Source organism: Diorhabda carinulata, chromosome 2 (genome assembly GCF_026250575.1).
Source record: "Diorhabda carinulata isolate Delta chromosome 2, icDioCari1.1, whole genome shotgun sequence".
In the NCBI taxonomy this organism is placed as follows: Eukaryota; Metazoa; Arthropoda; class Insecta; order Coleoptera; family Chrysomelidae; genus Diorhabda; species Diorhabda carinulata.
The window spans coordinates 5,257,377-5,284,658 of NC_079461.1; the positions used below are offsets into that span (position 1 = coordinate 5,257,377).

General features: G+C 32.5%; 1 protein-coding gene across 3 annotated transcripts in view; it reads left to right on the forward strand.

Annotated features, from left to right (window-relative positions):
* The first annotated feature begins 2,376 nt into the window (after positions 1–2,376).
* LOC130903896 (G-protein coupled receptor Mth-like) overlaps positions 2,377–27,282 on the forward strand; it is a 35,711-nt gene continuing 10,805 nt past the window's right edge. The window contains exons 1-5 of one of the 3 annotated variants that reach the window (XM_057816263.1): positions 2,377–2,766; positions 12,285–12,472; positions 16,199–16,386; positions 19,301–19,471; positions 26,403–26,481. In XM_057816263.1, the coding sequence (XP_057672246.1) occupies positions 2,671–2,766; positions 12,285–12,472; positions 16,199–16,386; positions 19,301–19,471; positions 26,403–26,481 (722 nt within the window). In that variant the 5' untranslated portion in view covers positions 2,377–2,670. The remainder of the gene's footprint in view (positions 2,767–12,284; positions 12,473–16,198; positions 16,387–19,300; positions 19,472–26,402; positions 26,482–27,282) is intronic. The other 2 variants (XM_057816264.1, XM_057816265.1) reach the window with 2 other exon arrangements.

Below are 27,282 nucleotides of genomic sequence, written 5' to 3' on the forward strand. Positions count from 1 at the left end.
CAAATAAGTGTACGTACATAAAAACACAATTCAATTGCAGCTACTGCTCCTCTGTCCAAGGGTTTGCCAGCCACTGAGACTTTTACATTGCTGGTATTCAAAGAGCAGACGAAGAAGGTTAAACCACTTGCATCAACATCTTCTTCATTGTTGCTTTCTTCTTCGTGGCATTTACCTTCAACTCTTGTATATATGTTATACAAACTTTTATTTGTTTTTTAGTGGTTCTTAAGCCGTTTTCTAAATTGCGTAGGCATTTTTTTGACACAATTGAGTTGGTAAGTTAGTATGACAAAGTTTTGTGTGCCAAGAATAGTTGATGATGCAAATATCCCGCTTTCGAAGACATTACATTATTTACTTACTCTTTAACAACACTGACAACAGCAATGTGCTTATATGTAAACTCTAATGAATACTGACATCGATCATCGATAATAAAATGAAAAACACGTACACACAGTCGAGGGATTCCCCGAAACATAAACGAAAGCGTTGCCAACACAGAAAACAAAAATAAATGTAAAGTATAATACAATCCAGGGATTCCCGGTGAAACAGGATTACCAATTTCGGAATTTTAACTCTCTAGAATTATTATTTGCATAAAAAAATATTACGTAACGCTCCCACCCTTTTACAAGACCCTCCCTTCCCCAGAAATTGTGTTACGTAATACTTGAACGATCCCAATTCTTTTGTGAGCTATTTGTCGCGTCTATACGGTTTTTTAAGGTAAGAACGAGGTAGTAATTTATTTATGTGCCAAGTACCCTCAAAATTTCAAGAATCGACTTGGAATAAGTTCTTTTCCATCAATGATATTATTATTTGACGAGTAACGTATTGGTCTGTCTGAATTAATTTTATTCTTGACATAAGGATACGATATACAAAAATTGAGGATACTTAATAACTGTTTAATAATGAAAAGAAAGTGAATTTCCAATTCTTAAGTAAGTAACTTAAGGTTATTACATTATCAAACCATAGCTAGAGCATGTACTGATGATGTATAGAAAGAAAGTTGGGATCAGGCAGAAGTGCGAAAAAAACGCCAAAAAAGAAGAGAGAGAGAGCTCACTGAAAACTAGGAATCAGTTTGTGAAAATTGGGCAGAAAATTTAAAATTGATAAGAAATGTGTAAGCAACATTATAAATGAACAGAATGTAGTTTGAGAATGAAGAAAATCGGTACCCAAATATTCTGAGAAGCAACAAATGAAACAAAAATCAAAATATAGAAATCTTAGTGACAACGAGTTTTGAGTCATATTTTACTTTTGACGGGAACGCGCCGCACTTCAAATCTGAATAAGTAACTTCAAAATGGCATAGAATGATTAATTAATTGATAATAATTATTCAGCAAATAGACCAGTATCCATTTCCTGGTACATCGGTTAATCCACTTTCCACTCACCATCGAAAGATGAAATAAGGAAAAATCCTTCATTGAGGATGTACCTGTACTCAACGGTTATTTAAAAAAAATTGTGAATAGGTTAATCAATCGTCATAGGTTCAAGAAATCTCTATGTGAAACCACTTTTTTCCAAACCCAAAGTAAAAAACAAGAAGAATTTGCTTTGATAACTTTCAATCCTCTTTACACGAGAGGATTGGAAGGAATACTTAGCAGAGTGGGTTTAACATTGGTTTATAAATCTAACAACATATTAAAAAAATTATTGGGAAAATAGTGGTCTATATGAAATAAGTTGTGGTGATGGTGACCGAAAGTATATTGGGCAGACTAAGAGATCCGTTATTGTCCGGTTTAAAGAGCACATAGCTCATTTGAAATATGGACGGACCGGATAACCAGGTATTGCCGATCAAGCTTTCAGTCACAATCATTGCATAAATATTAATAATGTAAAATTGTTAAAAAATGTATCCAATAATAAATTATTGGATGCATTTGAGAGCATTGAAATTGCTAGATGTAAGAGTAGCTTAAATAGGGACAAAGGGCCAATTCCTTAAAGCCTACTGTTTAGTTTAGTAGTCAAAGAATAAACCGCCAAGGAGTTTCTTCCCACTGGAATTAATTTTCGCGGGTGGTGGAAAATTTAGTATAAAACAGGTAAGTCAAATTATTCAGTCTCTGAAGATGATAACTTGGTTATCGAAACTCGCGGCAGACAGTGTAATTGTTAGTGTTGGTACAGTATATTGAGTACAGCAAATAGAGGTAAATAAAAAGTAGTGATAATTAATGATATTTTGATTTAATTAACCGACGTATTTAAAAATTCATTTTTATATGTTGTTATTTAAGTTCTAGTTTAAGATACAACCTCAAGAATGGGAATTACCGCTTGAATCACGAATAGATTTAAAAAAGATCTTTATAACTGAATTCATGATTCAGTCGGTTATAAGTTATAGTAGAGAGAAGGTCGTCGGCATTAAAAAAACACTCGCAACAACTTCCCGCTAGTTCGCTAATCTTATCTTACGACAAAAAAATCCATTATCACTTTTATCTTATTCATTCTCATCGACTCAATTATATCACAATAATGTTAGAAAGTGAACTTGAATGGTGTCGATCTAATTTAAAACAAATATAAATAAATTCTGTTGAGTAATTTACATTCATGAATGTTTAGATCGGTAGCAGCACGTGTTTTGTTTTTTTGTGTTTTTGGACGACGTTCAGGATGAAATATCTGGACACTTTTGTAAATAATTTTGTTTTTGTGATAATTCTGATGTCGTGTGAAGGACAACAAGTAAATATAACTAATGATACACAGGTACGTTTTCGTTTTCGATAGTGAAATTGTCGTTAGCTTAGATAACAGCAATAAGCGGCACTCCTTGTTAGGTTAGTTTCATTATTTTTTCATTGGAATTTCTGAATGAATATTGTGTCAATGACATACACGTAATTTTTTTAAGAATGGACTGCAGTCATTACATATATATGAGCGTTTTCGTAGTGGGATGGTGGCTAAATTAAACATCAAAGTGTACTAACTCTAATATACATCAAGCTTTCGAATACTTATGTATTCATCGTCTGGGAAGCAAGTAGTTGAGAATTACGGTGTGATATCTTTTAAAAAACATTTCCATCGATTAATATTTCTATGAAGCTTCGAATCTAATGTCATATTGAATATTCAGGACCAATAAAAACTGGTTCTTTGGTATGTAGTGTCGAGAAGTATCAGTGATAAATTTTTCGTAGTTAATTGCGTTGACATCGAATGGATACAGATCACGAGAATTCATAAATAATTGATAATAACTCATAAATTTCATTTTTTCTTGTCATGAATATACTTGGCCCATTCTTGATTCCAGGTTTTTCTTCTAATTGGACTCGTATTTGTCATGTTCATCTGTTACAACCCTTTTAACATGGATATGTTGAGTCGAGAAGGATTAGTGATACATGTTTTCGTAGTTAATTACATTTGCATGTAATCCACAATGCACATTGGACCTCCAAAAGTTAGAAATGGTGTACTACTGGTCTCTGGTGTTGCTCTGGTGTAGCCACTCTATTCAGAATACTTAGCTTGTCAAAATTCTCTTACTAATTCATAGATTATGTCATAGTTGTGAGTAAAATCATTTAATATGACGAGATTACTTCGGAAAACAACAAGCATGATGCATGAAAACCTCAAAATCTTCACTAAATCTACGTCAGCAAGAAAAGTATTTAGGGATAGAATAATCAGATTATGGTAACGGATAGAGAACAAACAACGAAATCAACATGAATAGTTGTTTATATGCCGCAAGGTAATTGATATACATCGCAATATCTAGACCTAACACAGCCTAGAAAACGGTTACTACATACTACTGGGTTGAGAGAATAACTAGGAAAACCCAATAAGAATACACTAGATTGAAAATAACGAGGATATCAGTAGGATAAACGTTAGAAAAATTCTTAAGACTTTACATTAGGACATGGGAACTTAGTACATCCTTGAATCCTATGGTGCGATAATTCGACAGTACAATAAGTAGAGAAAATCAGGCTAGACAAAAATTTTTACTGTTTATATAAAACTAAAATAACATGTCTCTTTAAATTAGATCTTGATATATCAGATTAGAATTTGCTAACGAATTACTACGATGGGTAGAAGAAACAGAATCAACGAGATTATCAGTAGGATAGACGTTAGAAAAATACTTAAAACTTTACGCGACCTATCACCATTAGGACGTATCAGCTTAGAACGTCCTCGAAAACAAAGGATTGATAAACATACGGGCAGATAAATAAGGTGAATCGGTTAGATTGAACAAAGAAGAAGAAACTTGGTACTTTTTGGCACAAAAAATAAAATTGATATCTACTGTTTATAAAACCTGAAATAATTTTTTTATTTAATCAAGAACGTGACTCCTAAGATTCGAATTATTTAAATAAATTGAATCTGAAAAATGTTTGATAAGTTACAAAAATTAAACGGAAATACAGTTTACCACAATAATATCTTGATAATATTTATGGTATTTGTACTTAAATTGGGATTTATTGACGGTTATAAAATGACTAATTCTGGTAAGGAGAATTATAATAGATTAAATCATTGATATCAAAAATATCTTAAATTTTATTTACGGTTTATGTAACAAAAGCATGCATGTTTTTTTAAAATTATTTTCTCGATAGATTATACGCAATCCTATTGTGAAAATTGAATATTTCCTTCCAAAATTTTACGATGAGGTCCACATGCATCTGTTCTGTATCTAAAAAAATGTATAATTTTTTTCAAATAATTTAGGCCGTCTGTATAAGTGAATTGAAAGTACACAGAATGCACGCTTTGTTAAAACCACGTAGATAAAAATTTTGTTCCAAATATCCTCGAAATAAATCATTTGATTAAAAATCTAGGTTTCTGATACTTGATAGATGATCGATTTTAAGCAGGCATATGATAAAATAAATAGGAACAACATTTATGCAGCATTAAGTCAATAGAGGACTCCGACAAGGTAACCCGCTTTCCACTGTACTATTTATAATGGTTTTTGAAGTAATTGAATTGAAATGCGATGGAACAATCTTCAATAACGAATCCCAATGTCTAGCTTTCGCAGATGACGTAGCGTTGATAGCAAAATCCAAGAAGCATTTAAAGATAGCAGTAATAAAATTGGAAGAGGAAACCAAAAATTTTGGATTAGAAGTAAATCAAAAGAAAACAAAATATATGATCATGGGAGATACACAGAGAGAAACAGAAGATTACTTGTCCTTTAGGACAACCAGATACGAAGAGTATAATTTCGAGTTTCTAACTTTGTGTATCTAGGAGTAGTAATAGAAGACAAGGGAGTAGAAGAATTAGAACCGAAAGCCAGAATAACTAAATGAACACAAAGAAGTATTAGATCAAAATACGTGTCAAGAAAAACAAAAATAAGAAAATATAAAACGGTAGCAACATATGCATTTGAGACATGGATATTAAAAAAGGCAGATGAAGGCATGTTGGAAAGATGGAAGCGGAAGATACTAAGAGGAATCTACTGAGGTGTATATACAGAAGAGGGCTGGAAGAGAAGAACTAATAAAGAATTGGAGGAACTTTAAGGAGAAGCTACAATAAGGTCGTTTATTAAGGGACAGAGAGTGAGATGGTTGGGACATGTTGAGAGACTACATAGAGAACGGATGCCAAAATTAGTACTGCAAAGAAGACCAATAGGGAAAAAGAGAAAGGGGTGACTAAGAAAGAGATGGTACGAATGTTTAATGGAAGACCTAAAAAATAATCATGTTCAGAATTGTAGAGAAAAAGCTGCGAACAGGAAGGAATGGATGCAAAATAGATGACTTCGATATATAGTATATAAAACTATGTAATATTGCCATTCTTGCCCTAGGCCCTTGCTCCATATTAATATAACTTGATATATATGGAGTTATGTAAACTACTCTGTCATTGACAGTATAATTGAGAGTGTTGGTGATACTAAAAAGTGCCCAGAATGCTCAAAATGACGTGAACCAAATTTATAAACTAAATGCTAGCTGAATATTCCAACAAAATTATCGACTACCTAATGGAGTTTAAATATATGTTTGTAAAAGGTATCACAAAATGATCAATTAACTGATGGAGTCCGATTATAGGGATTAAGAAGTGTAGGGATATGAGGATGTCGAAAGCGAGGCTGAAAAACAAACTAAAAAAACAATTAGAATACCAGTACGTTTCAACAATTCAATTTCGTAGAACAAACGCATCGTAACAAATTTTATGAGATAACAATTAAACCGATAATTAGATTGAGACTAGACACTGCAAAGACAGGATATGGCACAGGTATCAGTGTTAATGAGAACTATTGGGAAGATATTGATTAGCAGAGGCGAAGAGAGATAATTTGAAGAATATACAAGATGAATGTCTTGAATTGATAGTAAATAATGGAATAGGACGATTGAGTTTTGAAAGTTGTTCGCAGTGTGGTCGTAGAAAAATCGGACAACCGAGAAAGAGATGAAAAGACAACCTGACTAGGCATGAAGTCGAAGGAGAAATAGAGAACATAACATAAATTAGAGAAAAAAGTAGAAAATTATTAAGATGATATTGTAATGCTTCGACTTTGAGAGTTACAGTTAAGCCCCTAGGAACTCCGCGAATGGCTCTGTTTCTTTGAAACCGAGTCCTACGAAAATAACAAACAGCAATTTTGGTTACATTGTCTCCCTCCACCAATTATTGAAACCACTTTTACCACAATTTATAAACATTTTGTTACAAATATCCCCAAAACAAATCATTTGAGTATAAATCTGGGAATCTGGAAGGTAACTTTATATATAGAGTGACGTAAACTGCTTATTACTTATTAGTAAATCATTTTGATATAATTCTGATCGATAATTCTTTAGTAGACAGTTCAACTGTGAGCAACACAGAGTGTTCCGTAGGTTATTATGTCTAATACTTTTCTCTATAAAATAGAAGTGCAGTGAAACAACACCCTGTCGACAAAAAGTAACGTTTTTATTGCCAAAAACAGCCATAACATTGTAAATCTTTAGCAACAATCATAAATTACAATTTATGGTTCCGTAAAATTAAAGAAATGGTTAGTTGATTACGTTGTTTCACCGTTACATAATTTTTATTTTAAAACGTTACAAAACTCTAGTAGCAATCTCATTAATTAATTTAGCGTTTCCATCTACACTTGTCGAATAAAATGATTAATTGATTAATCTCGACCCCTTCAGTCTAGTTTATGTAGTTGTCTTAAAAGTTTCCTCAAAAACTTTGACCCAAAAATAAACTCGGGACGTATATTTGCGGATGCCGATGAAGATTCTGACTCATTTCAGCCATTTTGGACGCTTAGTTTCTGTTTTTGAAAATGGAAAATGTTTCTTAATAAATTCAATTTAAAAATTGTCCATATTCGGAAATATGTAACAACAATGTTTAAATAAAGACAAATGGTTGAAATAAGATAATCTATAAAGAAAAACAGTAGATAATATAATTTTTAATTAACAACAATGCTGGAAAAAATTAAGAGTTAAAAAATTCTGTGCGGTATTGATTGAACCTTTACCACCGACTTTTTCTAGGAGCGGAATTGCCATTCCTTTAGTTTCGGTAGAAATCCACAGATTCAATAACCAAGATATGGTCCTTATTCGTTTTTGTCTGTATATATAAGGTTTCTAATTAATTTGATAGCATCACTAGAAGGTTGCACTTGAGATCGGATACCTCCTATCGTATTGGAAATATCAATTATTTTGGTAGCTATCATATGAAGGAACAAAGTCTTAAAACTTTCTCTTCTCATGTTTAACTCGATAAGAAATATTTTCAGAACCTCTTGTCACAAGCTGAACCTTCCTAGTTGAGAAAAATCTCTTAGGGGCGGCGTAAATATTGCTGCACATCCTCATCATCATTCATCTAACTTCTATTAACACACTGACGAAAATATTGGTATTTAACTTGGTAGAAGAGCCTTACTTCAATGCCAACGATACCGGAAGTATTCTCAAACTATGACGAAACTTCTTGGGCTAGAGCGAGAGTAGCCAAAGGACTGCTAAGCGAATACCTAGGCAATTAGGCTTCTCTATCTTTATTATTATTATATCGTGCATATTCTCACTAGAATTGACTGGCGACGACCAAAAACTACGACAACCAACGATATCATCGAAAAAGTTCATCAAATGGTGCTGGACGACTGTGGAATGAAGGATGGAAGAGAGAGAAGATATCAAAAGTACGCATTTGTTATATACTGACTGAAGATTTATGTTTCCGGGATATATTGACGTGGATTAAGTAAAATGAGTCGGATTTTTCGAGTCCATTCATAATTGAAACTCCTGAAACAAAAAAATAACTAGGACAGTAGATTTGAAAAAAGCGATCCTGCTCAGGCAACAACGGTTTAATTTACCGGCAAAATAATGGCCACCGTTTTTTGGGATAGTCAGATAGATAGATAAAATATGTGCTTTTCCATCGAAACATCTTCTCACACAATCGCAATGTCAAAAATTCTCGAATTGCAGTTTGAATTCGACCACTCAATCTAATCACGAGATCTCGCACACAGGGGGTTTGTCCTATTTCCTAACCTTAAAGTTTAATTTGCAGCAATTGCAGCAGGTTACCACATACCAAGACACCTGTTTTGAGGAGAAAGGCGGCAACAGAAAAAACACTCACACTACCTTTGGACTAATGGTATAGACTTAAAATGAATCTATAGTGAAGAATAAAATTGATTATGGAAAAAATGTGTTGTTTCTTTGTTATTCATAGTTTAATACTCCACAGTCCAGCTACTACCTATTTTTCACACATTTACGAAAAATTTGAAATAATAATAAGAGTTTATATCTATAAACGCAGAGCTAAATGTTCTGTTCATCAATGAATAAAGTGGGGTAGATAAAATAGATAGAGCTTCTTTAAAAAATATTTATAGCACTAATTTCATCGTTTACTGTACTCTTAATTTTATACCACAAATTTATACTGGGTGATGGGCTACAAAATAATCAAACAAAACTCAAAAAGTTGTTCGAATTTTTAATAATTTCATCTGTACAAGAAATTATCTCAAGTTAAAAGTACATAAAGTACAATTTAGTTATTAAATGTCAGTAATTGTTAAGTTTTTTCCTTTCTGTTTAGCGAATTATTAGAATTAGAATGCCAGAAATAACCTGATACATCTTCTAGGTAATCCCATCACCCAGAAGCTTTCAATCTGTTTCAAATACTGTATCTCTTAATGAAAAATTAAAATTTTGCATACCCCTTTTTCAGTAGCGAATATAAATCATAATGTGGGGAGACGAGAAACGTAACCAAATGTACTAAATGTTATTCTCATAGGAGTTCCAAGGGGCTTAACAGTCCTCCCGAATCCGAAGCATAACTCATGAAAAGGGCAGCTACAATAAATCTTTTCTCTTTTCAAAGAAATTGGTAGTGTTATTATAAACAATCATGATAGTCAACCTCATCCGAATATTAGCAGTACATCGTGTAAACTCATGCAACTTTACAACTTAATATTCTTATCCGTTCTTCATCATATTATATCAAAGTTCTCTATCTCTTCGATTCCGTGCCTTGTATTGACACTTTGATTGCGATTGGAAATAATTCAAAATGTAATTACGTGTAACAAATCAAATCTGAGTTACAATGAACAATATTTCATTCTGATGAAGCTGTGAAAGGAAAAGCGGCACACGTCCTGAAGGAATTGTCAGAAAAAGATTTCCTGCACTGTTTGAAACAATGGAAGATTCGCATGGTGTCATATAGGGATAGAGAAGTTGTATATATTGAAGGTGATGATAAATAAATATAAATAATATCAAAATAAAATGTTTTATTCCACCTGTATAGTTATTTAATAGTCACACCTCGTTTAATTATTTTTCTCGTTATTTTTTTGCTATTTTGGTATTTTTAGCTTTTATTCCTTATGCCGATAGTATGTCGTTTATTTCTATTTAGCAATAATAATACAATAATGATTTTTATAAATTATTTATTCTAATCTATGAAATCCTGTATTAATCTTATGAGTACCTTTCCTTGCAATTATCCCATGTCATTGAATTATAATCAATGACGTAAATTTTCTGCACCCCGTACGAGCTTCTATAACTGCGCTCTTGTTTTTTAGATATACGGGGTCTTTCAAAACGTTCGCAAGCGAGTTATATCACTGCATTAAGCGAAAAAAATCGATTAAAAATCACCGTAACGCCAAGTTCAAAAATGCGGCAGCAGCTAAATACTTTTATGGCTCTATGGACCGCTCGATAGGGAGGAACTTAAACGTTCCACAAGCTTTGATTGGCTAAACCTTATTGGTAATTTGCGATTAATCTATGCTTTATTGACATGTGATTGTTTGGTGATTTTCAATCGATTTTTTTCGCTTAATGCAGTGATATAACTTGCACGCGAACGTTTCGAAAGACCCAAGCTAGAGCAATGGTATATACAGGTCTACTTTATTTCATTCAGGTTGATAAAATAAAGCAAAAGGACCTTGGTGTTGGTGGACCAATTATCTAAGGTTTGGAAGAAAAATATATATATTTTTTAAGAACTGATGTGAGCAAACAAGCAGACGTGCTATTTAAGTGGACCCTTCGCCTTTTATACCACCCTCTGTGTCACACTCATTAAAAGTTCACTAATGTAAATGCGTTGCCCAATCTGATGCTCAAGATTAAATTTTTGGGCCACTGCACTACTTGTTATGGTCGTTTTGAATAAGGAAGGTGGCATAATATAAATTGCGTTTAAGTATGAATTAGAGAGAAAACGTTTATTCGAAAATATTTGCAAACATTATTCACAACTACACAATAAACAAATGAATGAGTTCAGATAGTAAAGATTTATTATAGTTCTTCCAATATCAATTGCAGATTATGAAAACCCCTGCCGACAATTTTGTTTGATCTACCATAGGCGTAGATACCTCATTTTATAAATTTATTATTTTTATATATAATTTTAAATATACGTATTCGTTAAAAGGCAATCGCATCATTATAAATTGGACGACATTTTACGCTGTTACAGTTCTTCTTCGAAAAAAAATCATTATTATACCTCATTAACTTGCTACAACTGAATATTAAATTATAAAACGTAAATAGACGAGTAGAATGTACCTGCCTGTAAGGAGGTTTGGTTTAAACAGGGTACCAGACGTTAACTGAGTCCTTTTGTTAGCCGATTCGTTTTTTTTTTCTGGAAAACGAAATTTCAAATCAAAAACCATAAAGGAAAATGAATTCTTTGTAGTCGTCAGAATCGTCTGAACTAGAGTCTTCATTTGATTGAATTATGATGGGTTGTAAAGAGGGTAATACCACATACCATCTTCTTCTTTGATAACATGTCAACACAGTTTTCCCAAAGCTCTTGGCGGACTGCTGCTAGAACTTTCTTTACGAGTTTTACAACCTCTTTACTCAGTTCTGGAGTTCTGATTTTACGTTTACCCATATTAACTCTATACGATGAAATATGCAATAGTAGAGTTAGTCTGAGATGAGGAAGACTCTGTTCTTTGCACAGCTTGTCAATATAATAAATATCCTCTAACTTAAGACCTCTAACAACAGTACAATTCTTTGTTTGTTGGGCCTTTTTTACGATAGATGACAGGAATTTATTTACTGTAGTTAATTCAGTAATTCTTATTATGATTGCATTATCAGTTTGCTGAACATTTTCTTTTTTTTAAACATAAACTTGCTGTGTTTTTATATTTGAATCTTTATTATCAAATTCATACCTGTCTTTGTTCTCACTACACTGTGCAATTTCATTGTCTTCATTCGCCCATGGTCAGAAAGATCGCCATTTTTCTATTTATTGAAAAAAATTTATGAATTAAATTTATCTCAACAAGCCACACCAATGCTTATCGCAGACTTCCTGGCAGGTATATTTTGAAGAAATTGTACACTTCGGTCAATAAAAATGCATTTATGTGTACGATTCGATGTTTACATTGATAAACAGTGGAGATGAAGAGTCCACGAGGACTGACGGTTTCTTAATTGTCTTCTGCAATTGATATTGGAAGAACTATACGTTTATGTTGGAATCAAGTATTAGAGTCGCAACTTATCAGGAGCACACCGAAAAAATAATAACGTCCTAATCACGGAACTGCGTATAACATCAGAATAGAAATTTATTTTATTTGTATTTGTGTTGAAAATGTAACTAAACGGGTTTTTTTCTTCTAGGTTATGATAATTCCGCCGATACCAAAATGTTGTCCTAGTAAATCGCAGAAATTAATGAATAGACACTGCATGGAAACGCATCAGAACATATCGCTTACTCACTTTTTCTTCGAAAGTAATATAACTCATATTAATTCTGACAAGCGGGAGGTAGAATTTGAATTCTATCATCGAAAAGTTCAATGTCCGTAAGTGAAATATACTAAATACAATAATATCGGTATAAATAGTTTGTCCTCAATGATGGATCGTAAATTCAAGAGAAGGTGGTGCTAAAAATTTAATGAGATTCTATTGTTTTGTCATCTCTCGATGGTTCTAGTCCGTAGGGATTGTGAATCTTATTATTAAACGAAAATAGCTTGGGTCTCAGGCATGGGTTATCTCGTATTTGATTGTTTGGGTTTCGGTTTCTCCTTATTGTCCTTTAGTCTCTTTGTTACCTGCCTCGTTTAAATCCTTTCCTTGTTTTCACCTTTCCATGTTATCACCTTTGTTAATATATCTTCCATAAAGAGTATTCAGTATCATTATTATTTAGTTGAATCAAGTAGATCTTGGTAGTTTCAGTGGGTCAGGCGATTTCGTCTTGATGATTCCAATGAACATTGGGTATTATAAAATCTATCTATCCACTCGTTTTTCAGGATAGCTCTGTCTTTCATATTTTATTAAATTCCTTCCTTTCTGGTCCTTTTCGTCTTCTTCTATTCTGCGGTTGATACATCAATGCTATCTTCTGCTCCATCCTCATCACATTTCTGTACCAGAGCAGTTGCTTAGTCTGTATTCTCTCTGAAGTCGCGTATAGTCGACCTGTTCTTTGTAGTATATCTTCATTCAGTATATCCTCTGTTATGGATAGATATATTCATATTAAATCCTCATTTTGCGTATTCGTCGTTCAACTTTCTCAGCATATAATCTGCATCGTCCTCATCGGCATCTATAATAACTTAGTCGTCTGCGAAAAATATAGTTCTTAAGCACTTATCCTCTATCTTAATTCCCATTCTCGCGATTTTAGTTCTCCAACTACTCAGAGCTTCCTGCGAAAATGGTTTTATTAGGGTATTTCCCAACTTGACTGCACCTTTTGACTTTTGTTTCTAAAAGAAGATATGAAAATATTCAACCATGTTAAATGGTTAAATGCAAGATTTGCTGTTAACCTTTTGGTTATTAAACTGAAAATCTTTGAAATACGGCTTGGGTAACGTTTATTTTACTATTTGCACTTTATACTTCTCGAATCGATGTTGTTTGACGTGCTGACAAGCTGACATACGGAATTAATCTGGAACAAAACTTTTTAACATCTAAATATTGATACAAAATCGATTTCTATTGCAGTATTTGATATCCTTAGAGATGCCTTGATCTGTCTGAAACGCCCATACCAACCTTGGCTTAACTTCTCGGTATTAATTTCTGAGTGACGCATGACCATGACGAAATTCTGCAAACCAATTGTAACCAGTCTTCTCTGATGGTGCTTCTTTATTATAAGTTGCATGTTGTACAAACTTGCTTGTTTTAAACGTTCATTATCAACAAATTACTTAGTCAATTTCTAAATAGTCACTGGCTTCGTAATAAAAAACGTCAATGTTGGATTATACAGAGTGGTACCACAACTCATGTTCGAGGTAAAAACTTAAAGGCAATCTTCGTATTATTCACGATTTGCAGGTGGTAAGTTCAAATAAAATATATTTTAAGGAACTGGACGAACTGGTCAAATGAAAATCCTATTGGGATGGTGGAGGTACAGGTCTCTTTTCTGATGAAATGAAACATCGTGAATGGATTAATTTGATTTGAGCATTATCTTCGTTACTTAGGTGAATATAGATGATAATAAGACCCAGATGGAATAAGCTTGTCGTTTCCATTACAATAATACAGGAGTTTTTGAAAAGATATAATCCTGTTCAATATCCTGTATAATGTAAGAGATATTGGAGAAAAATCTGTTGCGGCCCAAGCATTTGAATAGTACTCAAAATTCTGGGAAAGTTTTTGCGACATTTTGATATTTCAAAACAATGATTGGCACCTGTACCTATTCATATATTTGCCAAAAATTGACATTTTACTGTTTAGTACTGTCGAGGTTGTATTGAGAGTACAAAGAAAAAACGTAAAATAAGTTATAGAAACGAAACAATAAAAAATTAGCCCATTTTCTATAGTAGACGTACACGTCTTGATTATAACAATATATGTTCGAAATGATCTATAATATTTAATATAAAATAAACATTTATTGTTTTTTTTTTATATAAAATATATCCAACATTGTGTAAATTATACTCCATTCGGAAAGAGTATAGCGCCGAAAGTACATGTCAGATTATCTACCCTTCTTGGTAAAACAGGTAAAGAAGGATGGTTAGCGCCCAAATTACACCCGCCGGAAGACTTGAAGATGCTGACCGCCCAGGTGTTTCTTCAAGTGCAGGAACAAATGGTAGTCGCTGAGCTCCAGATCAGGGCTGTAGGGAGGATGATCTAAAGTTTTCCATTGGAAAGATATGATGAGATCTTTGGTCCGATTAGCCACATGTGGACGGGCATTGTCATGCAGCAGAACGATACCCTTACTCAACTTGCCACATCTTTTGTTCTGGATTGCACGACGCAGATTGTTCAATGACTCTGCATTGATTGTCTCATTACGAGACTGGCAATACTCCTTTTCTGTCCCAAAAAACTGTGCACATGATTTTCCGGGCAGAAATTATTTGCTTAAACTTCACTTTTTTGGATGATGATGAATGTCGCCATTCCATGGATTCTGGTGTGACGTAGGTCACCCATGTTTCGTCACCAGTAACAATTTGTCTAAAAAATCTTCACCTTCATTGTGGTACCGTTCAAGGAAAGTCAATGCACTGCCTAAACGTTGGGTTTTGTGCAAATCCGTCAACATTTTTGGAACCCAACGTGAACACAATTTCCGATATTTAAAGTTCTCGGTCACAATGCGATACAGAAAACTACGAGAATATTGAGGAAAGTAGTCGCACAATGATGAAATTGTACAGCGTCTGTTTTCTCTCACCTTTTCGTCCACTTTCTCCACCAAATCTTCATTAACGACCGAAGGACGCCCACTTCGTTCTTCATAATGCACATTTGTGCGGCCATCTTTAAATGCTTTCACCCAATTCCTTACCATTCCATCACTCATAATGTTTTGTCCGTAAACAGATCTCACGATGAATATCGATCGGTTTTACACCTTTAGCACTAAGAAATCGTATAACAGCCCGTACTTCACAATCGGCGGGACTCACGATTGTCGGAGGCATCTTAAACACTCAGTAAACAACGTACACAATGAAGAATCAGACTCTAATGTCGTCAGTGCGTAGACAAAAGATGTAGGTAACCAGCGCGGATCGCCGACCTTGGGGTTGCGGCGGCGGAATCGCAAAACGGTACTTACTTAAAAAATATATCTCGAACCTATACCAGACAGGTTAATTTGAAAACGATTTGTAATGTTTTTTTTTTGGGAAAAATGATAATGAGGCACATTTTGCAAGAGGGTAATAAAAGATTGAAATATGAGGTATACTTAAACGGTTATTGACAAGTTTCAGTTTAAGAAAATGTCTTATAAAAGAAAATTCCTAATGCACAACTGCATTTCTAGCGTAGTGTTTGTCACAGAAACGTTTACAAAATGGCCATTCGGACATTATCTAAGAAACGGCTTACATTTTAGTACGGTCAATTATAGAGAGAATATATCTCTGACCAGTTACTTATTTATCATTGGCATATTTAAATATTGTAAATTTTAGACGCAAAGTACCGTACTAAAAATTTCAGGGTTTTGCATTTATGATGAGCATTTATTACTCTACGCTTTTTACAAATAGAGTATAGTCGGTTTATTTCAGGGCAGTTATTTTTACAAGCGAGGAAATAGTTGGATTTATATATAATGCTTCCATCATAGATAATTCCAGTGAACCTGTACGTCTTATTCCTTCTTCGGATTATTGCGTTGATAGCTCCAATGAATCTTTAACATTCGTTGTATGTTACCCCGACGTCGACGTGTCAAAAGCACAATTCTATTTTCCATGTAAGTAATGATTGATTACAAAAATACTGTATTATATATAACTAGCTGACCCGGCAAACGTTGTTCTGCCATATAAATTATATCTACGAAATATTTTTCTAGTTCAATAAAAATAACTAGCTTACTATAAGTATATAGGGATGTACTTATAATAGAAAACTTTTTATAGGCAATGGAAGTATGATTTATTAAGGTTAATAATGTCTAGACGTCAAAAATAATTATTCATATTTTTATAGATTTTTTATAGAAATAAATCTGATGTAAATGCTCGAATAACTTGTTGGCATTGTTGGTCAATTCCTCTACGTCTGTTTACTATGAATCTAAGCGTTGCTCTTTGATCTAATTGTCTCTGTTGATTTCGTTCATCTTGTACATATAACCTGTAAATAAATCAAATTAAAATACTTATTTGTGAGAAACAGTGACTCAATATTGTATTCGTTTGCTTATTATTTGATTTACCTTGCACAACAATAGTACACGTATATTTATTGAACACGTATACGTTTCTGTTTTGTTTTAAAACTATTTGCAAAAAATGTTAAGTACAATATGTACTGGTACGATAAAGGCCGTTGTTAGCGGGAGCTCACAACACGTGTTTATTTACATGAGAGTAAAAACTGTCTTAGATTAAAATCAAAATTATACGTATAACAGTCACTGCTAAGATCGATACAAAAAGGAAATTGAAATTATAAATAAGTATTTATCGTACTATAATTATTATATTCCATTGGCATCTTGCAATCCTATTGTGGATCTGTGGATAAAATAAAGAAATAAAAAAATCGCGATGGAAAAATAGGGGTTGATCCTAGAGAGTTAAAAATTTATTTTATAATACTGTATCATAAAAAAATAAAAATTTTATCTAAAAAATAGAAAAAATTAGTGGTGGACTACCCTTAACATTTAGGGAGATGAAAAATAGACGTTGTTCTCAGACTAATTGGTTGGAACACCAAATTTTTGGCTTGATTACGACTTTTATGAAAAATTGTTCCATATATTTCGTAAATTATCAAATGGTGTTTGAAGATTTTCTATTTATGTCGCATTTTCATGAAATATGACATCACCAGTTAATATTTTAAATGGACCTGTTTAGCTTCGTTTGAATTTAAACTCTGACTACTAGGAAAAATCTAAAAGAAGAAGATTCAAGATTAAGACAGTAAGATTGTGCCCGGCGTGATTATACGAAGAAAAATGTTAATTTTATTATCACGAGCTTCGTATATTATAATCGACAGATCATAGTTAAGACTAATGTCCTAAGTGTCAAAGTGAAAAACATGCCAGTATCCTAATCTGTCAATAAATGACCTTAGCGAATCATTTCAGGTGTTATAATTTTTACCTTGGCTCTAATCTTTTATTTCTTGGAGAGATTGGAATAAATATAATAAAGTGAAGTAAATTCTGGGTTTTCCTGATCTCGTAAAATTATCCAATCAATACAGGAAATGGTGTGGAATTACAAATTGGTTCAAGAAAAACGTTGCTTCATCAGAAAAATAATAATTTCATACATAATTGCTTCCCAAAATTGTAATAATTTGATCAGGGTCATCTTCATTTAATGCTTGATATTTATAGGACGAATTTTTTTAAGTATCTTCTATCTTCATTTGTGATTGGTCTTTTTCTTCCACAACCAGGAATATTCTATACACTGCAAGTTTCCTAAAATTTCGAGTCACTGTAGACTTAGAAATATAAGAAATTCTATCAGGATATGTATCATTAAACAAATCGGCTGCTTCTTGTAACGATCTTCTTCTATTTCCAAAACCAGTTATTATCAATTAAGTAATTATCTCAGGCAGAAGTTGATCTAGGTTCGACTGTTAAAAGGAGAACTTTTGGATTTTTGAAATAAATACAAAGGATATTATACAAACGAAATGTCGTAAATTTGATTATCAGTTATCGGTATTGCTCCAAGTAAAAACATGAAAAAGATGAGAACGAATATTTTTATTTACAGTTTGATAGTATAAAACTTTTGGAAGCGGATCAATTCTCAAAATTACAATGTAAATCCAAAAATAGAAAATTAAATAAACCAAAGTGAAGAAATAAAGAGCTTATTAAATCAAAGTTGTCAATTTTTATTGTTTAAAACAGAACTCTTGGGGTTTTGGGGGGACCTCCCCCAAGTTCCCTCTTCTCTCATAGATTCACGTTTGCTTTCACAGTCACTTGGTTCTAGTATGATTAATAGCGTATTAATTTCAAATTTCTTGTAGAATTAAATATGATAGAATGTGATGTTTAAACAACGGCAAATTGAAAATAAATGTGATTTGATACAAACACAGTATGGATAGATATTTTTCGGCATACTGCGATAATTAATTTGATGTGGTCAACAGTAATTCGTAAATCAGATACCCACTTCAATTCAGCAAATTATATCTATTAGAATTGACGTTATATCTCAAAAAATGTGAGATAAATAGAAAACACCAATAAATAGTATACAAACTTCATTTGAGACAATTTTTCGTAAAAGTAAAAATTGAGCCGCTTATTCGATGTTTCGGCTATTTTTCCCGAGACTGTACATAGAGTAATGGGCCAAAATGTACCTATACGTTCAAAAAGAAACTGCCTTTTTTGAAATTTTATGTTTTTTAAAGGATTCCCGTAGAAACAATACTGCCAACTATGAACTGATCCCTTTATTATATCTCATTTGGTTTGTTTTTTTTGAAAAATAAACCTCGAAAATAATTTCCAGGTCCCTTGAATTTTCATTCGACTACATTCCAATTTCACGTCTAGGACAATGTAGAACCTTTGATAAAGAATAACTTTATTAACAATATAGGAAAAATTATCAAACATAATGTCTAGTAAGATTTAGGTCACCAATTGTAATTCTATTGTAATTTTTTAGGTTTAATCTTGTCCACAGCGTGTTACTTCATTTCTGCAGTGGTTTATCAATTTATTCTTAAAGTGAAGGATGTATACAAGAAGTGTTTCATTGGTTTTTGTATATCCATGGGCGTAACATTTTTTTGTTTAATACTATTTCAATTCGTCAACACGAATTGTGTTATCCTAGGTAAGAAATAAGAAAAAATTTAGCAATAATCAAAATAAAAAGTAAGAAATAATTCTGGCATAAATATAAAATTACTCGCTATTATAACTGAGGTGATTTCTATGATATTATGAAACTAATTAATACACTTCATATTTATGTCACGTGTCGATTCGAATATTAATTTTTATTTAAAAAAAAACAAAATTCAAGACTCTACATTCGTCTATCAAATAATTCTTTGAAGCACAGCATATGTATTAAAAATAGTGCAATTTGGTGTTTGATTTGCCACACTCCCACAACAAAAACTGATTATATCAATTTTTAAATTCACTGTTTTTTGTAAAAGTCTTTGTATATATATGTAGTACATTTTGATGTTTAGGTTCTGTTTTGTGTATCCTTCTCTTGAACACATTATTTATCATTTAATCGTTTTCTCGTATTGCAGCATTTGCTTTTTAATTTCTATGCATCCAAATTTAGGATCTGATAGTTGGATAGCTTTATCAGCCAAACTAATAAGATCACTAATCTCTTTTCGTCTCGAATAAAGATTTTATCACTTTAAATTCAACACGATTCTTGTAATTTAACAAACAAAAGGTATTTTATTTAATTTTTTCATAATCCACCCTAATAATCTAATAATATATGAAAAAGTTATATATGACTTTAATTAATTCTTGATAAATATTACATAATATGCAAGAACAGTTCAATTTTTTTAGAAAGAATTGTCTCTTGTCTAGTACTGTTTATACAATAATACTTAGCGATAATTATATGATTTCATCGATTATTATAGTCTATTTCAGAAAGGTATAGAGTAATAAAATTGGGAATTCCGTCCAGTTCGGCTCAATTTCGGTGTCGGCCATAGGCGTAGGTCTTGAAATATTCTGTAAGGATTACTTAGGTAGTAGATAATACAGTTACGTTTTGCATTTAACAGGTACCGTTTAACCTTCTATTAGTGCCTTCAGATTCGGCTTTCTTTTTTACGAGTATCTTACCGGCACGCCTTTGGCACACTATTTTCAGTGTTTGTGAATGGATAATAATAGGCTAAACCCATAAATTGACCCCAACCCGGGTGGTATTACCTGCACTTTATAGAAAGAAAAAGAATTTTACAATGAAATCAATGCCAAACTACGAAAGTGGCTTAAATATTCGTTGGGTCACTCTGTGGTCCCTTTACATACCTAATGAGGTTTTATTACTCTATACCTCTCTGAAATAAACTATAAATGTAGAAATATGCCGTTACGAGTTTATCAAGCAAGAAGTACGCTCCGAATGCTTTCAAATGCGAAGCCCCGGTGGGGTTGGGTTAGGTTTTTTCGACTTATTTTGGGTCGATTTAAAAATTATCTTATCCAAATCCAAGCGCCCCGGTAATCGTACTCGTACAGTTTATTTAACTTGATATCAAGAAAATTAATATTATTATTTTGTTAAATCTCGATTGTACATTGAAGTTTTTTATGAAAAAAATTGTATGATATTTCCAACTCCGTTTATCAATACAGCAGCAATGCAATCATGTATATGTTACGTCCCAAGCCCGATCTTGTACGGAGTCGAGCTTCGTACAATGAATTTGTACGAAGTCCGATCTGTACAAGCCATTTTGTACGAAGCCGAGATTGGTGGACTTCGGACAGAGATGATTGTACGAAATCGACTCTGTACAACGCTGGTTGTAGGAATCGGAGCATCGATACTCACTCGGTAATGAGCGCGCTATTAAGATGTTAATAAACACAAACGTAGTTATTGTGATTGAAAGTATGTTCTCCGGCTAGTTGGCTACCATCTATTGTCGAGTGTAGATTGAAAACGGATTGAGATTGAAAATGAATTTGGACACGATGAAAAGAGTATTTGAGGAAAACCTAACCTAACCTAACCAGCGTTGTACAGAGTCGACTTCGTACAATCATCTCTGTCCGAAGTCCGCCAATCTCGGCTTCGTACAAAATGGCTTGTACAGATCGGACTTCGTACAAATTCATTGTACGAAGCTCGACTCCGTACAAGATCGGGCTTGGGACGTAACATATATAACGAAAAAGTAATGGAATATTTATTTTAAGTTTGCTCAAGATTTTCTATTAATATTTGTGCAATAATACTTGGTATGGCTGCCCCCATAGCACAACTATTAATTTATTCACGTATTTTATTGATCTATGGATCAATATAATGATGAAAATGGTCCATATCAATATATACTTTTATATAGATCGTAAAAGGTCGAGACGTCAATACTTTATCTGTTTTTAAACGAAGTTTCAATTAAAGGAGATCCAAAATCCAGACAATTTGCCAACAAAACTATATAAATTATTGGGGATTGCAACAAATTTGAAAATGAGAACTCTTTATCAAACTATTATTCCAAGCTTTCGGAAAGTGCTCTTCCCATCATCAGAGAAAGTTCAATTCGAGGATGAGGTGTTTTCATAACGGAGTAAGCCATGGTAGAAGTTGAGGTTTATGAATTATGATATATGAATATGTATGTTTTTAAATACACAACTTTTAGACAATGCACATATTTTCTCAAAATACTACCTTGTAATGTCGATGATTCAAATCAATAATTTGAGATCCAACTCTTTAACAAATGCCGGGTCTAATTAATAGCTTGAAACGTTTTAACGCAACTTGACTGAATTTTCATTTTGTTAATTTTTTATATTTTTTTGCTTTATTTAGTTGGAATTTGGAACGATAAGTGGTTTGTTTTTTTTATTTTAAGGTATTGTAAATGAATTTACTAATAGTATTTTATGACAAAATTTTTATTAAACACTAAATGAAGAACATTAAAATGAATAGTACTTTTCGAATTAATTTTTAAACTACAAAAAAGAAAACAGTTTCAAGCTATTAATCAGACCTGTCATTTGTTAAAGTTGTTTGATTTTTTCATTCAAAAAACAAAATAAAATCGCATTAATAAGATAAAAAATGGTAACATGGGAAATCTTATGGACGGTTTCCCAAGAAACATACTGTATATAGTAATTTCATAAATTATATTGTGAAGGATAACAGTACTGCTTGGGGTATTCATTGGTTAAACTGAATATCAAATGTTCTGGAACCAAATTACTATAAAACATGATTGCTGATAATTAAAAACCAATATGATATTTACACACTCCGAACAGCATAAAATTACACATACCAATTAAAAATAGTTTATAATAGTACGAATTCCGTTTATTTTTGAGGAAATATTGATTTATTGGTATAAGCATCTTTTTATAGGTTATTGGTTTTGTTGAATCACACTCATAATTGATTTTCCTTACTCTGTGGCTTTTTGTATTTATGTCCGGAATTTTCTACTAATGCGTATTCTATCATTCGTTATAAGGTTTTATTAATAGAACTCAATTATATATAATGATTTATGAGGTATGCATAATATGAATATCAAATATTATCTTTTTGTTATACAAAGTCGAAGAATGTTTAATTGTGTATTTATTTAATCTTTTGAAAAAAGACATTTTGCATATTGAATACAAAAATAATCATTAATTTGTCAATTTTGACAACTATAATAATACATTTACCATACAATATTTAGTTTTCAATATACGATGATTACATTATTTTGAATCTCTTTCTCCATGTTGTTTTATTGTATCATTATTTGCACACGTAGAATTCCGATATAACTTGACGCGTGATTTCAATCACTACCTTACTCAAAGTAGGTAAACGAATATATTTACGTTGTTTTATTTTTAATTCAGTGCAAACAATTTCTATTCATAGGTGGGTGATCGCGGGGGCTATTTGTTAAAACGACGCCTTCCAATCCATCTTCTGGGAAACACACGCGTAGTGAGATGGGGCACCATCTTGTTGTAGCCAAATATTGTTGTTTGAGATATTGTTATCGTCTGAAAATTTCTTATAATGCAGTTTTTTTTAAATATAATTGAAAATACTTACTTGGATGTAGGAATATCCGAGCCAATACTATTTTCCAATAAATCTAAATACGCCGGACTATTCACGTTGCCCTCAATGAAAAAGGAGCCAATTATTTTTTTCAGGATATTGGGTGTGGGATTGACGCATCCAACGAGGATTGTTACGTGACCAGTATCTACAATTAAGCCGATTTACGTTTCCATTAATATAAAAAAGCCGTGAGCAGCAGAGCTCCATCACGAAAGTCGAATTTTTCGTCGAATAAAGAATTTAACTAATACACAAACAAATCTTTCCATAAAATGAATTTCTTGGAAATGATATCAATTCTCAATCTTATTTCTTTATATGGAAAATTTGCTATTTCTCAATAACTTTTCATTTCACAAGTTAACTCTCTCTCTCTCGAATGAAAATTCATAATTTCAATAGACCCAGTGGTCTCGAACCCTCTTGTTCAATTCCAATTGACAACAAAGAAAAAATTGTCATGATGACAAGAAATTTCGAAAATGGGAAGTAAAAAAAATCATCCTAGCAAGGATCATACATTAAATAGGAGGCGGTCCAGTTCAACAATTACAACGATCAAAATGATTTCGGGCGTTTTGTGCTAGAAGAACTGAAGAAGAAAACTTTGAACTCGAGAAAGACAATTCTTCAACATCACCCCTACTTGCATGCGAAGTTCGAACCCTCTAGTTAAACTTTTTCTGGCCAGAAAATATAACAAAAATGACCATAAAATGGAGAGGGGTGGAGATGGAAAGTTTCGACCTTAGACAGGAAATCATCTCGCAACTAATTGAACCTACATGTGAAATTTCATTTTTCAGTCGCTTTTCGTTTGACCTGCAGAGGTGAGCAAAGGTCAAAAACCACTTTTTTTGCACTGCGACCCCTCGAAATATTCATTTGTTTTCAACCGAAAAATTCGACTAAAAAGTAGCCTCATCGAAAAATATAACATTACTTAAAAAATTTGGATTGTTTTGATTGTAACATTTTTCCACATAAGGTCTGCAAACTCTTCACGTCTATCAAAATCGTCAACTGACAACTCTTGAACCAACATTACTTTGTATGGATGGAATTTAATTCACGTAAAATTTTCGTTTTTTTAACAGGACATAAATATCCAAAGATTTGTTTTCAGTCGATGCAGTTTCTCTGCGCCCTGATTTGAATAAATCTTTTACTGTACCAGTTTCGTTAAAATTTTTCACTAATTTACTGACTGTAGATCTTGTTATGGGATTTCGGTTAGGATATAAATTATTAATAATATCATTAAAATATCAATTCGTTCTTTTTCAGATAAACAATCCATTTCAATAAATTAAAACTCTGGTGATATTCCAGACAACAAAAATCGATTTAAAATAAATCAACAACAAACAATAATAGTGAAATTTCCAAAATTATTTCTCAATTTTTTTGATTTTTCTTTATGTAACTACGTAAACGAGTTCTCGTGAATATGCTAAAATTTTCAAATTATTAGTCAAGTTGAGGATATTTTAATTGGTTGATATAGTCCAGTCGGTAGGGGTGAAAGCTGAAATTTGGCATACACGTAGTTTTGATTGTCCAGAAAAAAATCTATCTCGAGGGTTGATCGCGTGGAAGTGCAAACTACCCCTAAACATTCAAATCAATTTTTATGAGTGAAGGTGGTTTTTTTTTAAATGCCCCTGCCAAATAAAAGATCGGTAAAATCTGCGTCAGAAATAATTATAGGAAATTTTCCGCGTTTTACTTATGCGTATTTAATAAATAGTTAATGGATACAGCATTTTAAAATACCACACAAATCTTCCATTGAATACTCACGAGCCTAGGTTAAGGTACGATTATTTTAATGTATAATTTTTTATTTTTACAATCAGGCATTAAAATTACAAAAAGTAGAGTTATATGTTACACAACGCCTTTTTTGTTGTTACCATATTTTAAGTTTGTTGCTTTTTGTATTTAGTGATTGAAAAATTTTTCTTTTTCCTTTTAGGTATCTGAAAAATCAAATGATCAATACACAAATCCAAATAAATAATAATAATAATTCCAGTTTTCTTTCTCGCGATTTCACTTCAGAGTAATTTTTAGTCTCGAGCCACTGGACTAATAGTATCATGATATACGATTAACAATATTGTTGTCCAATGGTATTCCAATTAAAAAATTCTTTTGTTTAGTTCATAAAGTCTGAAATACGAATATTATAATTTGTTTATCTTATAATTGTTTTAAAATTTTAATAACTATATAAAATTGTGCCTCCAATTCGAACTTACTCCAAAAATTTTTGCTGCACTTCAGATCCTTTTAGAGAATAAAAAAAGTTATGTTAAAGTGGGGGAAACATTTTTTTGAGGGTTGATCGGTGCACGATTTATTTTTAACATAATTTTAGTTTACTGTTTCATGATTTCTTTATAAATCAATAAAATATTCCGCGATGTAACCATCCTTGTGATAATCACGGCGGCCATATTTTGGCGTCAAAGACTTTCATCGATAACTTCGAAAGCAAATAAAACAAGAGTAAATGTAAAAAAAGTTAAAAATCACCCCATATAAGATAAAAGAGTGAGTGAAAAAAATTGTAAACAATCCGTATGGTACAGGTATTTTGCAGGAATAATAACTATGAAGCTACAGCAGAACTGTGTTTACACACAATCAAAACATAGATAAACACGCAGGGGTAGAGGAAGTGATTGTTTCATATCGAAGTAATTTGCTGACTTCTAACCTTTGTTTCTAAACAATGATATGATTGGATAATGATTGTCTTGCCTAAGGTAACGAGTGTTATGACGGAAAATATGTGCCTCCCCCACCTCTAAAGTACTTTCGAAACAGTAAAAAATAACCTGATATGCGCTAAATTGTTGGATTAAGTTTGTGGTGCAGTCTTACTTCTAAATATGTACCAAAATTTTTTATCGTTCTTTCAAAAAGTTACTGTAATTAATTTTTTTAGGATCTATATTCTTCCTGTTCATTCTAGCTTCATTTTTATGGTTTTCTTGTTTGTGTCTCGAAGTGATGTTCACTGTTAGGTAAGTGACATTCTTTTCAAATATATATCTAATCAATTACCGAGTAATAATTGCAACAGGGTCTCTTGCAATCGAGGATATAGCTCTAAAATACTAGGGTAGCTAGTGTGAATTTAGTGTCGTAAAAATGACTGCACTGGATATTAGACTGGTCTAGTACCTCCTGGCGTCCTCTTCGAAGCATATGTTTGAGTTGCGAAAAGAGTTAAAAGTCACAAATTTGGACAGTACGGTGGCCAAGCGATGACACTCAAAATGCATACTCATAAATTCAATATTTTTTAACGAATTGCTTCACATAGACGCCTTAGAACCCATAGATGGTTTGACCGTTTGACTAACTGAAACAAATTAAACGGTAACAACGGACATTAAAAAAAACGATTGCTATCACCTTGATTTTCGACTGAGTTTGACGTTTTTTTTTTGGTTTCGGTTCATTTTTGGAACGCCGTTCGCTAGATTTTCGGCAGTTTCAACTTCATACTCATAAACCCACGTCTCGTCACCAGTTACGATGCGTTTAATGAATGTAGAATCTTCAATAACGTTGATGAAGATTTTTTTTGCGACTTTTACTCCACGTTGTTTTTGCAAAGGATTCGAATCTTTTCGTAGGAGTCTGGCATTGACACACTAAATATCCTTTTTTAAAGTTATTGTCGCTAACAGATATGGAAGGGTGATTTGCGTGAGGAAAGTTTTCGACGACTTCGCGGTATTAAACTTACCAAAACCCTTCTGCAACATTTTCAGCGCTTCCGTAGCCGTAACTCCATTGGCAACACAAAATTTTGAACA